Consider the following 13,798-nt stretch of genomic DNA (forward strand, 5'->3'; position numbering starts at 1 on the left):
CACTGCCCATAAAAATCTGGAAGTGAAGGGTGAGGGACAAAATGGATGCTGGTTATGGGCTATGGGAGGGTCCTTCTTTTCACTGCTAGGTGACCTGGCAGTGTTTACTTTGGCGACCTTGCTTTTCATAAAAGGGGTTTTGTGATGAAGAGAGAGATTCAGCTAATATACTAGTGGTAAGTTATATATTATTTCATCACAGAAGTTGAAGCCAAATAACAAAGCCAGTCCCAGTGTTGGGGTAAAAAGACTGTTTTAAATACTAATGGCTGTCTTTGCAGGTTAAGGCATCCTTTGACTACATCATTGGTACGATGAGATATGGTTGGGAAAGACAAATATATCATTCACTTAGGTGAGGAGGAGGAGTGGGCGGGATGTGTGAACTAGCCTTTGGCCAGCAGTTTTAAATAGAACATATCATAGGAAAACAAAGGTTCATCTAGCATAGGAAGACACAGCCTCATCAGATTTTTGTCTGCAAAACTGACAACCAAGGCATGTGGTTCCAGGTTCATTGTGGGTTATCTTCCCTTGATTTTTTTTTTTTTATGTTCTGTGTGTAGAGTCATGCCATCTGCAGTCATGGCAGGTCCTGTCTTTACTATTTCATGCGTTTTGACATTGAAATGGCTGAATCATTGTTAATTTTTTTAACAAAATTTTGATTTTGTTGGTTTCAGTCACTGATTGATCCTTTTTTCACTTCCTTTTCTCCCCTGTCTCTCTGTGCTTCGCTGGACATGGCCCTTAGGGGAGTTCTCAGGTGTGTATCTCTCCTCTGTTCAGTTTCCTTGTTTTTCCTTATCCTTGTTGAGTTTAGATTGAATGATGTGGTATACACGTGATACTCCCCTGCTGCTGTCCAATCACAGTTGGCTTTGCAGCCTTTGTTCTGCCTTTTTCTTATTTGGTTGGCTTGGACTGCTAGGTCCTGATATAATAGAACATCTCTGCTTTATGCTCACATGCCTGCTATGTCTTGATAAGCTTTTTTTTGGGGGGGGCTGGGGGATGGCTTTCTGTAGGATCGCTCCACTCTCTTAATAGGACCATGGGAACACCCTACTATGTCTTTCCCTCTAGTCTGGGGTGGAAAGTTCCTTTTTGTCAGGGCAGGAGCTGTACCCCAAGTCCAATCCAGGTGGGCACAGAAATCTAGCTTAGGTTCTTCTCCTTACTCTAAATGAATGAAGATTGAGATGGACTTGAAAGTGGCAGAACTTCTGCTCTTTGTTGAAGCTTTGTCCTCCTGGCTAAACATTTTGCAGATGCTGTCTCTGTGCCTGCTTATTACGCTGTTTTTGTAAAGGAAACTCACTGCCTTAGGGCCACATTCTGCCATCAGAAGAAGTCCCTGGAAGCCCTACACTTGGAGAATTTGCTCCTTCTCTTACAGTGCACTTAGGGCCTGATCTAGTTCCCAAGTTGGATTGGGCCTTTACTGCCTATCCAAGGCAGTTGATGTGCAGACACAAATGTCTTTAGAGGCAGCACAGACATGCTGAGTGACTTCATGTCCCATCGACTCCCTGGGAGTTGAGAAAGCCAGTGCCTCTCAGGGTTGGGCCTGCAGAACACTGAGAGAGCTTTGCCAAGGAAAGGGAAAGCAGCATGCTTCTTCCTTTCTTTTGGTCTGGATTTTCTTTATCATTCTCCCATGAAAGACTAAAGCCTAAGATATTTCCCTGGGAAAAACCTCACTGAAGAGAGTGGGCATGTCGAATGTTCCTGTGTAAGGAAATGGGCTTGACCCTATGTATAGAGAGGAAGGGCACCCTGAATATAACTATGATTTCCCCCCATTTTAATTTCCCTCTCCTGATGTCTTTCCCTTGCCCTGTCCATGCTGTCTGGTTAGTTGCCTTTGTTGTTGGGGTGGGAGGCCCAAAGATGCCTCATAACTCAGGGCAAACGATTAAGATGGAAATGGAAATCCTGTGGAGCATATTCTGATATCTCAGGCTTTAAATCCCTGGTAGGCCAAGCTCTAGTGAGCAGGTTATAGACTTGCCCCTACTGAGCATCACAATGTACACCATGCACACGTACATGAGTATGTATCACAGACATCATAGTATGTACCACACACACATACTCATACACACTGATGAGCTGCTCTATTTGCTGTTTACAGTTTGGTACTTAATGGCTGCTTTTTTCTCTTCCTTTCTTCCTCCCCTTTGTCCCCATCTCTTTCTGTTTCCCCTTCTCGTATGGGATGGCTCTCATAGTGCGGGATGATTTCTTTGGTAAGGCAAAGGCCATTTTTAAAATATGTTTTTTCTTACCTCCTTTTGTCCACCCAACATCTCTTCATGCTTCTTGAGTTCTCTTGGTTTTGTTTTTTGTGGTGGTGGTGTCATCTCTTAGACACAGGAGACAATAACTCAGTTTCTGTGGATTTGGGCTTCTCTTTTGTTTCTGGATGTAGTTGATTATCCACTTTGATGCTTCAGACTGTGACTGTCTGTCTGGATATGGAAGATCTATAGTATGGGATGACTCTATAAAATCTCTCTCTCTCTCTCTCTCTTCCTAGGTTTTTCCTCACTTTGATTGTATGCAGGGGTACATGAAAAGATCTCCTTTTAATCCCACCCCAGAGTTCTCTTCATATAGATAGGATTGTCCCTCTGCTAACTTCTCAGAGCTTCCCCACTCTGTGCACTAAGATCAGGTTGTCTTGGAATACCATTCTGCTGCTCTGGGGAAGACTGTGTCCTGTCCTCTATTTCCATAAATAGCCCTCTGTACCATTCCTGGGGTAAGGTGTCCTGTAGTTTCCACTGTGCCACACAGGCAGCTTTGGGGAAGATATCTGTGGCTTGGGCAGTGTGGAGCTTCTAGTTCTGGGGTGATTGGCTCATCCTCTCCGTCACAGCTCCTTTCTGTACTGGAGATGCACAAGTACCCGATAAGTAGCAAGGGAATCAAAATGTGGAAAGGAGTAATCCAAAGAAGGTCCTACACATGAACTCCCATTACCCATTCCTCCCTTCTGCTTCTGGAACATCATTATGCCATTTCTGAAAATGCTACTAGATATCCATTTAATTTAGTTTATTGCTAAAAGCCAGTAGGAGGGGGTGGAAATGTCACTTTTAGGGATGTAAGTAGGGTTTAAAAATAGTAACTGTTTGACCTATTAAAATTCTATCAGTTAAACAGTTAGCCATTAAGGAGTTCTGCCCCACCACGCCCAGGACTCCGCTGCCGGCTGGGGCACAGGGCTCTGCTGCCTCCTCGTGCCCAGGCACAGGGCAGCAGGGGAGTTTAATCATTAACCGAAATCAATAAGACTGATGCTTATCGGTTAACCGGTTAACCTTTTACATCCCTAGTCACTTTATAACCAGAGTCCCATGCCCATAATCGCTGAGCTTCATGGATAGCTCCATACCACATATGTGATCATCTATAGGAGGAAAGAAAGGGGGAATTGCTCATTCCTCTTCCCCCACAACACAAATACATTTCTAGTAGGTTAACACCCAGACTGGAGTGTTTGTCTCCCACTTCTGAGGTGTTTGTAGTGTCCCAGCCCCAGCAACCTGAGAACACGTAGCCTGAAACATCAAAGTGATTCATTTCCTGTCTATTCAGTATTTTTTAAATTTTACTTTTTAAAATGCTGCTTCTTCTCCATCCTTGCTGGGAATTTGCTTTTGCCATCATGAACCCATCCCATCTAATTGTGGGAAGAGGATCTGTGTGTTGAAGTGTTTTTTCTCTAACATCCATTTACTTCAAGTGTGAGTCGTTTATTATTTTCCTGTAAAAGTGAATTAAATAACACCTTGAATAATTTCTCTTGAAAAATATCTATATCTGTTATAAAGGAAGGAATTTTTGTACAGCAAGGTAATATAATGGAGAACTTGAACGCAAGCCATGACAGTTGTGTGAGCTCTTTGTACTTCATCATCTGTAGTGAGAGAATGCTATCCAAGCCTCAGTGTCATGCCATGAGGGGAGGAGGGTTATCTCTATGCTTCTACCCCCTAGAATTGTGTTTAGCCCCCACTGGGGAGGGAGCTGTCTCTATAGCTGTAACCCCAAGAGTCCCTTCCAGCAGGAAACTGTCCTGGATGGGTCGGTCCCCTTTCAGCGTCACTTAAAAGTATTGAACTCAGCCTTCAGTCTTAGGCTCAGATCTTTAAAAATGTGCACGCAAAAGTGCAACCTCCTAGCCCTGTGTGCAAGCTGCATTTGTGCCATGGCAGCACACCTTTTACAATTTGGGCCTGCAATGTTGTGGCTCTGAATTAATCTTAATATCTTTAGAGATGCTTAAATAAAAATAAAGAAACAAGGGGGCGCCCTATGTAAAACCCTGCTAAGATTGCAGTAGTGGGAGGAGGATGGTGCCATGGAGCCTTCATGAGCATGGAGCTGTCTACAAGAACTCTGAAAATAGGTATATTTAAGGACTGGGGATTTGGCTTCTATTCTAAGAAAAGCAAAAATCTTGTGACACCCAGTGATGGGCTGTAAGTTGGACAACACTCTGCATTGCTATAAATCTGTGGACAGTAAGAACCCCTGAACTCCTAGCTTCCCTCCATAGCAGTCACTATAAGGAACGGTTGTAGTATGTCAGGGTTGGAGTGGGAGTCTTAGACCCAGCTTCTCCTAAGCAGCTTTAGTGCAACCATCTCCTTGGCCCACCCCCTCAAGGAAGGTGAGTGGTTTTAAAAAAAAAAAAAAAAGGGTATCCTTTACAGAAAAGACACATGGACACATTTGCTGCTGTTATGTATTATTTCAGCAGGAGGTACTCTGCAGCAGGACACACAGCTGTAAGGCTGCCTAACAAAAGCTATTTCTCCTCCTAAGCATCAGTCAGTTAGCCCAGAATAAGGCTCTGTGTTTCTGGAGGTGGAGATCAAAACTTCCGGGCCTCTATTTTCAGGAATGGGCAAAGAAGTGGGGAATCTGCTGTTGGAGAACTCACAACTTCTGGAGACCAAGTAAGAAACCTTTGCATGTTCTGAACTGCTTATCTGTTTTTATACGCTTTCTGTCATCTTGGAATAGATCTGTCAGAACTCCTGCCTCATTGAGACATGTTGGCATCTGGTTTGGCAACCTTTCTTTGATGGTTTTGGCTCCTTGGAGTTCCTCTTCCTCAAGCCATGTTTGAGGGGCTTTCCTATGCATATTTCTTTTGTACAGTCACTTGACTGAACATTCCACACACATGCTTGTAGGACCTGACCCCTCTTGAAGTCAATGGCAGGCTTTTCATTAACTTCATTGGCAGCTGGAGCAGTCCAGAATGGGCACAGGTGACTGTTAGGAAACTATCATGTTCTGAACTCTTCACTGCAATGTTTGCCTTCTGCAAAACATAATTGCAACTCACAAATATCTTAGAATTCTTTGAATATATCAGCAAAGTGGTGGCTAAAAGAGAACCAGTTGAAATAATTTATTTAGACTTCAAAAAGCCTGTCGACAAGGTCCTGCACAACAGGCTACTAAAAAAGTTAAGTTGTCATGGGGTAAGAGGCAAAGTATTGTCATGGATCAAAAACTGGCTAGAAGACAGGAAACTAATAGTAGGATATTATCATGGCAAAAAGTTAACACCTGGGTGACTCAGGGTTCCGTACTACATTCTTTGTTGTTTAGTATATTTATATGTGATCTGGAAATGGGGATGAGTAGTGAGATAGCAAATTTTGCAGATGTTTAGGTTAGTCAGACCAGAGAGGACTGTGAGGAATTTCAGAGACACCTGAACAAACTAGGTGAATAGGCAGTATGATGACAAACAAATTCAGTGTTGATAAATGCAAAGTAACATGCATTGGAGGGAAAAAATTAAGTTATTCACATACTTGTCAGAGTTGTAAATTAATTGTATCAACACAAGAAGGGGACTTGGCCATCATTATAGACTGGTCAATGAAGACTTCTGTTCAGTGTGCAGCTGTAGTCAGAAAAAGCTAACCAAATGTTAGAATGAATAAGAAATGGGCCGTAGAATAATACAGAAAAAAATATAATGCCATTATATAAGTTGGTGGGATATCCTTTTATAGAATACCTGTGTGCTGTACTGGTCATCCCATCTCAAAATGAATATTACAGGAGGAGACAAATTAGAGGGGACATGATAAAAATATATAGAGCCATGAATGGCATCAAGAAGGTAGATTAGAAACTTCTGTTCTTTCTGTCTTATAACACCAGAACAAAGACAGTCAAAGAAACTGAAAGGAGGGAAATTCAGAGCCAATAAAAGGAAATACTTTTTTAAACAACAAACAATTAGACTGTGGAACTCACTGCCACATTAAATTGTTGAGGCTAAAAATGTAACAATATTCAAAAAATGGATCCGATGGCTATCAAGAATATCCACAGCTATTGTAATGACTGATAACAAAAAAATTGTAGAAAGGATATTAAACCTCATGTTGTGGAGCTTAAGCCAAACTTTATTAGTGACCAAGATGTGACCTAACATGGGGGGCAGATTACACCATGTCTGCCTTTTGTGGTGTGCTCACTTGCTCCCTTGAAGCACCTGGTGCTGGCCAATCGAGACAGGATTTCAGACTAGATAGTCTGATGCAGTCTGGCAATTCCTGTGTTCCTATCTACTCTCTCCCACCACCCCAGCACTTTTCTTTGAGTTCCCACTACACTGAATGCTTTTGTGGCATGTGTGATTTTTTTTGTTCTCAGCTGCCTGTAGGAGGCAGTTTCTGTTCTCAGTGCGTCTCTCTTTACTGTTCCTTTCCCTGCCTTAAAGAAATGCTTTGAATGTTGTGAAGAATGATTTGATTGCTAAGGTGGACCAGCTATCTGGGGAGCAGGAGGTGCTGAAGGGAGAGCTTGAAGCAACAAAGCAGGCCAAAGCCAAGATGGAGAACAGAGTCAAGGAACTGGAGGAGGAGCTTAAAAGGTGAGTGCTGCACCCACTGCCCCAGCTTCCTAATATTTGATTGGTGGAAAGAAAGGCCACAAAAAAATCCTAGCTAATTCATACACCTCTGCTGTCAGCTTAATTCTTTTCCCTCATGGAATTTATTATTGGAATTCAAGGGCACCTCCTGGCTTAAATATGAAAATTTATTTTCTTGCTCTTTAAGTAAAAAAAAATATTTGTATTGATTTTTTTTTAAATTGCATGAGAACTTCTTTGTTAGATTTTAACATTTCTCAGCAGTGATAACAACCCATTGTTCCAGGGCTTGGACACAACTGTCACATGCCCTTATGTTGTGCCAGCACCTTTTTGAAGCTACTGTCTTGTTCTCCAGAATCTCAGCTTTCACTTTCAAAGAATCTCTAGCTGTTATGGTTCAGAAGAAAACTTCAGAAATGTGGCCAGAATGCAACCATAGCAGAGATGTCTATGTGAGAATGCCAAGAGCCTGGAACAATAGCTCTCAGAAGGCTGAACTGCTCCATTCATTTCATTAGAGGGTTATCTCAGATGCTGAGTAATGATATTTAAATGTCAATATTGTTTACTATTTACTCCCTCCTGCTCAGAGTGAGATGGAGAGTCACGGATCTGCACAGTTGACTCTAAGTGACATCTCATTTTGGTGCCATAAGTGGGTGGCATTTGGGAGATACCACCATTTATTATTTTCCCCCAATCAAGTAGGAGCCAACCCCCAGGAACCTAGCAGAGCCTATCATCATAGTTTTCAGAGTAGCAGCTGTGTTAGTCTGTATCCGTAAAAAGAAAAGGAGTACTTGTGGCATATTAGAGGCTAACAAATTTATTAGAGCATAAGCTTTCGTGAGCTACAGCTCACTTCATCGGATGCATACAGTGGAAAATATAGTGGGGAGATTTTATATACACAGAGAACATGAAACAATGGGTGTTACCATACAGACTGTAAGCCCTGGTCTACACTAGGACTTTAGGTTGAATTTAGCAGCATTAAATCGATGTAAACCTGCACCCGTCCACACAATGAAGCCCTTTATTTCGACTTAAAGGGCTCTTAAAATCGATTTCCTTACTCCACCCCTGACAAGTGGATTAGCGCTTAAATCGGCCTTGCCGGGTCGAATTTGGGGTACTGTGGACACAATTCAGGGCAGGGGAAAGCAAGTCACAAAGTTCCATGAAAGTGCCCTTACGCATGCGAAAGTTTCGCAGCCACTGGGAATCGTCCCAGACCCGCAACACTATGCGGTCCCACCAGTCTGTACTTGTTTCCCGAGCCCAGAATCGGCGTTCCACAGCATGAACCTGCCCCATTAGCACCATGATGCATGCATTGGCAGGGCCCATGCTTTCAGAGAAATCTGTGTCCATGTCCTGATCACTCACGTGACCGCGCTGACGTCGCCTCCTCGCCCGGTAGCGCTTTGCCAGGTTCTGGTGCTGCATATACTGCTGGATAATGCGTGTGGTGTTTAATGTGCTCCTAATTGCCAAAGTGAGCTGAGCGGCCTCCATGCTTGCCTTGGTATGGCGTCCGCACAGAAAAAAGGCGCGGAATGATTGTCTGCCGTTGCTCTGACGGAGGGAGAGGCGACTGACGACACGGCTTACAGGGTTGGCTTCAGGGGGCTAAAATCCACAAAGGGGGTGGCTTTACATCAAGGAGTAGTTCAGGCAGGACTTCACGGAGGGTTCCAATAAGAAATGGTGCACCTAAGTTATTGTTCTTATTGGAACAAGGAGGTTAGCCTGGCCTCTGATTGATACATGGCTAGATTTACCTCGCTGCACCTTCTCTGTGAGTGACTGCAGTGTGACCTAGAGGAATGAGTCCCCTAGACAGGAGAGGAGGCAAATGAGTACAAAACAAATCTGGTCTATTTCTTGTTTTGATCCACTCCATCTATCTTTTACATCTTTGGCTGGCAGCAGACGGTGCAGAAGGACATATTGCCTGCCTGCTCACCATAAGACGGTTCAATAGGACTGACTGCCGGACTTAAGAGAATGACCTGGTCAAGTCACTAAAAATTTAGTCCCTGCACCCATGTCTGCCCAGGCGCTCCTGATTGACCTCACACAGGCGACCAGGAGTACCTCGGACATGACGAGGACAGCTACCAGTCGTATTGTACCGTCTGCTGCCACAAGGCAATGGGTTGCTGCTACTGTGTAGCAATGCCGTACCGCGTCTGCCAGCACCCAGGAGACATACGGTGATGGTTACCTGAGCGGGCTCCATGCTTGAGGTGGTATGGCGTCCGCACAGGTAACTCAGGAAAAAAGGCGCGAAACGATTGTCTGCCCTTGCTTTCACGGAGGGAGGGAGGGAGGGAAGGGGGGACTGACGATATGTACCCAGAACCACCCGCGACAATGTTTCAGCCCCATCAGGCATTGGGATCTCAACCCAGAATTCCAATGGGCAGCGGAGACTGCGGGAACTGTGGGATAGCTACCCACAGTGCAACGCTCTGGAAGTCGACTCTAGCCTCGGTACTGTGGAAGCACTCCGCCGAGTTAATGCACTTAATGCACTTCTGTGGGGACACACACACTCGAATATATAAAACTGATTTCTAAAAAACCGACTTCTATAAATTCGACCTTATTCTGTAGTGTAGACATACCCTAACAAGAGTAATCAAGAAAGGTGAGCTATTACCAGCAGGAGAGGGGGGGAGGGGGAGGGGGAACCTTTTGTAGTGATAATCAAGGTGGGCCATTTCCAGCACTTTACAAGAACAGTAGGAGGGGAAATATTCTGCTGCTCTCCTTTCTTCCCTATGTCAGGATCCTGAACTCAACCATCTCATGGTCTCTGCCTCCCAAGTTCCCATCCACTTTTGTTTCCCCTACTAATTCTTCCTGGTTAGTGAGCAGCAGGTCAAGAAGAGCTCTGCCCCTAGTTGGTTCCTCCAGCACTTGCACCAGGAAATTGTCCCCTACACTTTCCAAAATCTTCCTGGATTGTTTGTGCACCACTGTATTGCTCTCCCAGCAGATATCAGGGTGATTGAAGTCTCCCATAAGAACCAGGGCCTGCGACCTAGTAACTTCCGTTAGTTGCCAGAAGAAAGCCTCGTCCACCTCATCCCCCTGGTCCCGTGGTCTGTAGCAGACTCCCACCACGACATCACCCTTGTTGCTCACGCTTCTAAACTTAATCCAGAGACACTCAGGTTTTTCTGCAGTTTCATACCGGAGCTCTGAGCAGTCATACTGCTCTCTAACATCCAATGCAACTCCCCCCCTTTTCTGCCCTGCCTGTCCTTCCTGAACAGTTTATATCCATCCATGACAGTACTCCAGTCATGTGAGTTATCCCACCAAGTCTCTGTTATTCCAGTCACATCATAATTCCTTGACTGTGCCAGGAATTCCAGTTCTCCCTGCTTGTTTCCCAGGCTTCTTGCATTTGTGTACAGGCACTTGAGATAACTGACTTATCGTTCTCCTTTCTTAGTATGAGGCAGGAACCCTCCCTTTCGTGCTCTCCTGTTCCTGCTTCCTCCTGGTATCCCACTTACCTCAGGGCTTTGGTCTCCTTCCCCCGGTGAACCTAGTTTAAAGCCCTCCTCACTAGATTAGCCAGCCTGCTTGCGAAGATGCCCTTCCCTCTCTTCGTTAGGTGGAGCCCGTCTCTGCCTAGCACTCCTCCTTCTTGGAACACCATCCCATGGTCAAAGAATCCAAAGCTTCTCTCCGACATCACCTGCATAGCCATTCGTTGACTTCCACGATTCGACGGTCTCTACCCAGGCCTTTTCCTTTCACATGGAGGATGGACAAGAACACCACTTGCGCCTCAAACTCCTTTATCCTTGTTCCCAGAGCCACGTAGTCTGCAGTGATCCGCTCAAGGTCATTCTTGGCAGTATTATGGGTGCCCACGCGGAGAAGCAGGAAGGTGTAGCGATCCGAGGGCTTGATGAGTCTTGGCAGTCTCTCCGTCACATCGTGAATCCTAGCTCCTGGCAAGCAGCAGACTTCTTGGTTTTCCCGGTCGGGGCGGCAGATAGATGACTCAGCCCCCCTGAGGAGAGAGTCCCCAACCACCACCACCCGCCACCTCCTCTTGGGAGTGGTGGTCGTAGAACCCCCATCCCTAGGACTGTGCATCTCGTGCCTTCCAATCCACGGAGTCTCCTTCTGTTCCCTTCCCTCAGATGTATCATCTGGTCCACTCTCCGCATTAGTACCTGTGGAGAGAACACGGAAATGGTTGCTTACCTGTATCTGCGTTGCTGGTACATGGACGCTCCCTTTTCCTCTTCTGGAGGTCACATGCTGCCAAATTTCTTCACCGTCCTCCTGTCCCTGCTGCGCAGCCTGCTCTGAATCTTCAGAATGTTGTGCCCGTAGAAGCATATCCTGACATCTGTCCAGGAAATCTTCAGTTTCTCTTATGCAATGCAGGGTCGATACTTGTTTCTCCAGACCTTGAACCTTCTCTTCCAATATAGAGATTAGCTTGCACTTTGTACAGACAAAGTCGCTTCTGTCCTGTGGAAGAAAGACGAACATGGCACATCCAGTGCAGGTCACAACAGCTGAACACTCCCCATCCATATTACCTTCCTTCTACAAGCTTCCTTAGGAGTTGTAGTAACTAGTCAGAGAAGCCGGCAAGATGTAAGCCTCAGTGGGCTCTCCCCAGGCAAACTCCCTCTGTTAGCCTCTCTGCTGTTCGCAGCTGACTGGCTTTTTATAACAGTCAGGCCTACTCAAGGCTCACCTGGAACAAAGCAGTCCCAATTCACACTTTTCAACCAACCAATCAAGCACACAGTCAAACTGTCCCCACAACAGACACTCAGATACCCACCAACAGAGCCTCCCTAATGCAGCCCTTAGCGTATCTCCTCTCAGACAGATCCCAGGCAAACTCCCTCTGTTAGCCTCTGTGCTGTTCGCCACTAAGCTGGTTTGCAAGAGGGAAGCTTTCTTTAACAAAAAACCCTGGGGCTGTTTTTCCTATTTAATGGTTGCACAGTGGCTGATTAGGTAAATCCCAATTGTATTGTGATTTCTCAGGGCATACTGCAGACCTCATTGCTTCTCTCAGATGGGAATTGGTTACCAAATACAGAATGTAGACTTGCTTATGCTTATATCTTGTGGAGTGTACGTTGTTTTAAAGGGACACTGTCAGGTTAAATAAATTTGTTTCCATGTCTTACTAGGAATCCTTTAGGTTACTAAAACTTCAGTTCTTTAAAAAAAATCTGACATATTCTTTGCTATTTATACTGGATTTTTGCTTTTTTTTTCATGTCTATTGGCTTGTGCAATGACATTGGATTAGTTAGTTTCATACTTCTTTTGGTCAGTTTCACTTTGGCGCAGCACTTCAGTATTGGGGTTGCAAACCCAGCAGTGGAATGTTTCTTTTTAAATATGAGGTAAGTATATTACGCTTCATGTGAGATGTTCACAAAGTGCACTGGAGTAATGCCCAGTTTCATACATGACACTCCTGGTCATAACTTAGACGTATCTTAGGAGGAAGCAGGGATGGATCCTGCAGAAGTCAATAGGTTCTTGCTCCACAAGTAGACCCATTGATTTCAGTGGAACTGTTCACAGAGTAAGGTACTACTTAGCATGAGTAAGACTGTCAGAATCAGGCCCATGGTGGCTTGTTTGTGCAGGTCACAGTGGGAAAGAGGCTTGGTAAATATATTCTATACTTTCATACTCTTTTATGTATAGTGCTCCAAAGGGTGACTTAGAATCTGTCCAGCAACAGCTACTGACATATTACTTTCTGGTTTGTTTGATTTCTTCTTGTTTTCTAGAGTGAAATCTGAAGTGATCGTTGCCCAACGAGAACCCAAAGAAGAGGTGGAGGATGTAAGCAGCTATCTCTGTACAGAATTGGTATATTACATTATTAAAATGCCTGTGGGGGAAGGGGTTAATATTCTTGTTCTGTATTACTTTGTTATCTGAATTGTAGCTCAAAGTCGCTGAGATACAGATCGCTCTGCCCTTGTTGATGGTGAGGGCAAAGCTGGCCAACCCTAGGTTCTTACTGCTGAACATTGCCAGCAGTCGGGCTCCAGCATGTGATTTCCTCTGTATATGCCTGTTTATGTCAAATCATAGGCTGGCAGGGAGCATCACTTCTCGGTGACTAAGCACATCATGTCCTCAGGGTGCCTGCTGTTCAAAGAGGTAGTTTCAGAGTGTATCAGTACTCTGTTCAGCATTGCTAGAATATTGTCCTCTTCAATGTGTTCCTCCCGTAGCATCTAATTTTCCTCTTTTTATTCAAATTGCAATCAGTTTAACTGGACAGTCTGTGCTGGAGTTCATTATGATATTGCTTACACAGATGAGCTTGTTTGATTATGTTAGTTATGTTGTAGCCTGAAAGGATTTTATGCAGTGTGTCTTGCACTGATCTGAAAACTCTAGCCAGTTCCATAGCAATAACCATTTTAACTTAATGGCTTTACATTCTCCCAATTTTGAGAGAGAAAAATTTTTTTACACTCTGTTTTTTCATAATGTTTTTGAACTATCTAGCATTGGCCATTGCCAGATGCAGGATGCCAGAGGAGGGGGAGCAGCGATCTACTCCGTTCTGGCGAGTCTGATGGTTCTTGGTCATTTCTTTGGGTGTTTTTTGCTAAGGTTAAGAATTTCCAGTTTTTCAACCTAGCCCAGCTGTAGCCAAAAACCAGACAAACCAAGGAATGATAGAAATACCACCTGGAAATGTCACCTCTTATGTCACAGGAAATCTGATCCACCTACTCTCTCCACACTAGCACACAGAAAAGATGTTCTGTTCTTATTGGCTGAAAAGTATTGGGCCAAATTAATCACTAGTGTAATTCCATTGATTTAACTGGAGTTATACCA

General features: G+C 44.5%; 1 protein-coding gene across 30 annotated transcripts in view; it reads left to right on the plus strand.

Moving 5' to 3' along the window:
- MAPK8IP3 (mitogen-activated protein kinase 8 interacting protein 3) overlaps positions 1 to 13,798 on the plus strand; it is a 157,674-nt gene that overhangs the window by 91,778 nt on the left and 52,098 nt on the right. For 18 of the 30 annotated variants that reach the window (XM_074965792.1, XM_074965804.1, XM_074965803.1 and 15 more), the window contains 5 exons: positions 755 to 766; positions 2,235 to 2,252; positions 4,916 to 4,973; positions 6,767 to 6,919; positions 12,727 to 12,808. In XM_074965792.1, coding sequence (XP_074821893.1) covers positions 755 to 766; positions 2,235 to 2,252; positions 4,916 to 4,973; positions 6,767 to 6,919; positions 12,727 to 12,808 — 323 coding nt within the window. The remainder of the gene's footprint in view (positions 1 to 754; positions 767 to 2,234; positions 2,253 to 4,915; positions 4,974 to 6,766; positions 6,920 to 12,726; positions 12,809 to 13,798) is intronic. The other 12 variants (XM_074965800.1, XM_074965802.1, XM_074965805.1 and 9 more) reach the window with 5 other exon arrangements.

The sequence above is a fragment of the Natator depressus genome, chromosome 10, assembly GCF_965152275.1.
Source record: "Natator depressus isolate rNatDep1 chromosome 10, rNatDep2.hap1, whole genome shotgun sequence".
In the NCBI taxonomy this organism is placed as follows: domain Eukaryota; kingdom Metazoa; phylum Chordata; order Testudines; family Cheloniidae; genus Natator; species Natator depressus.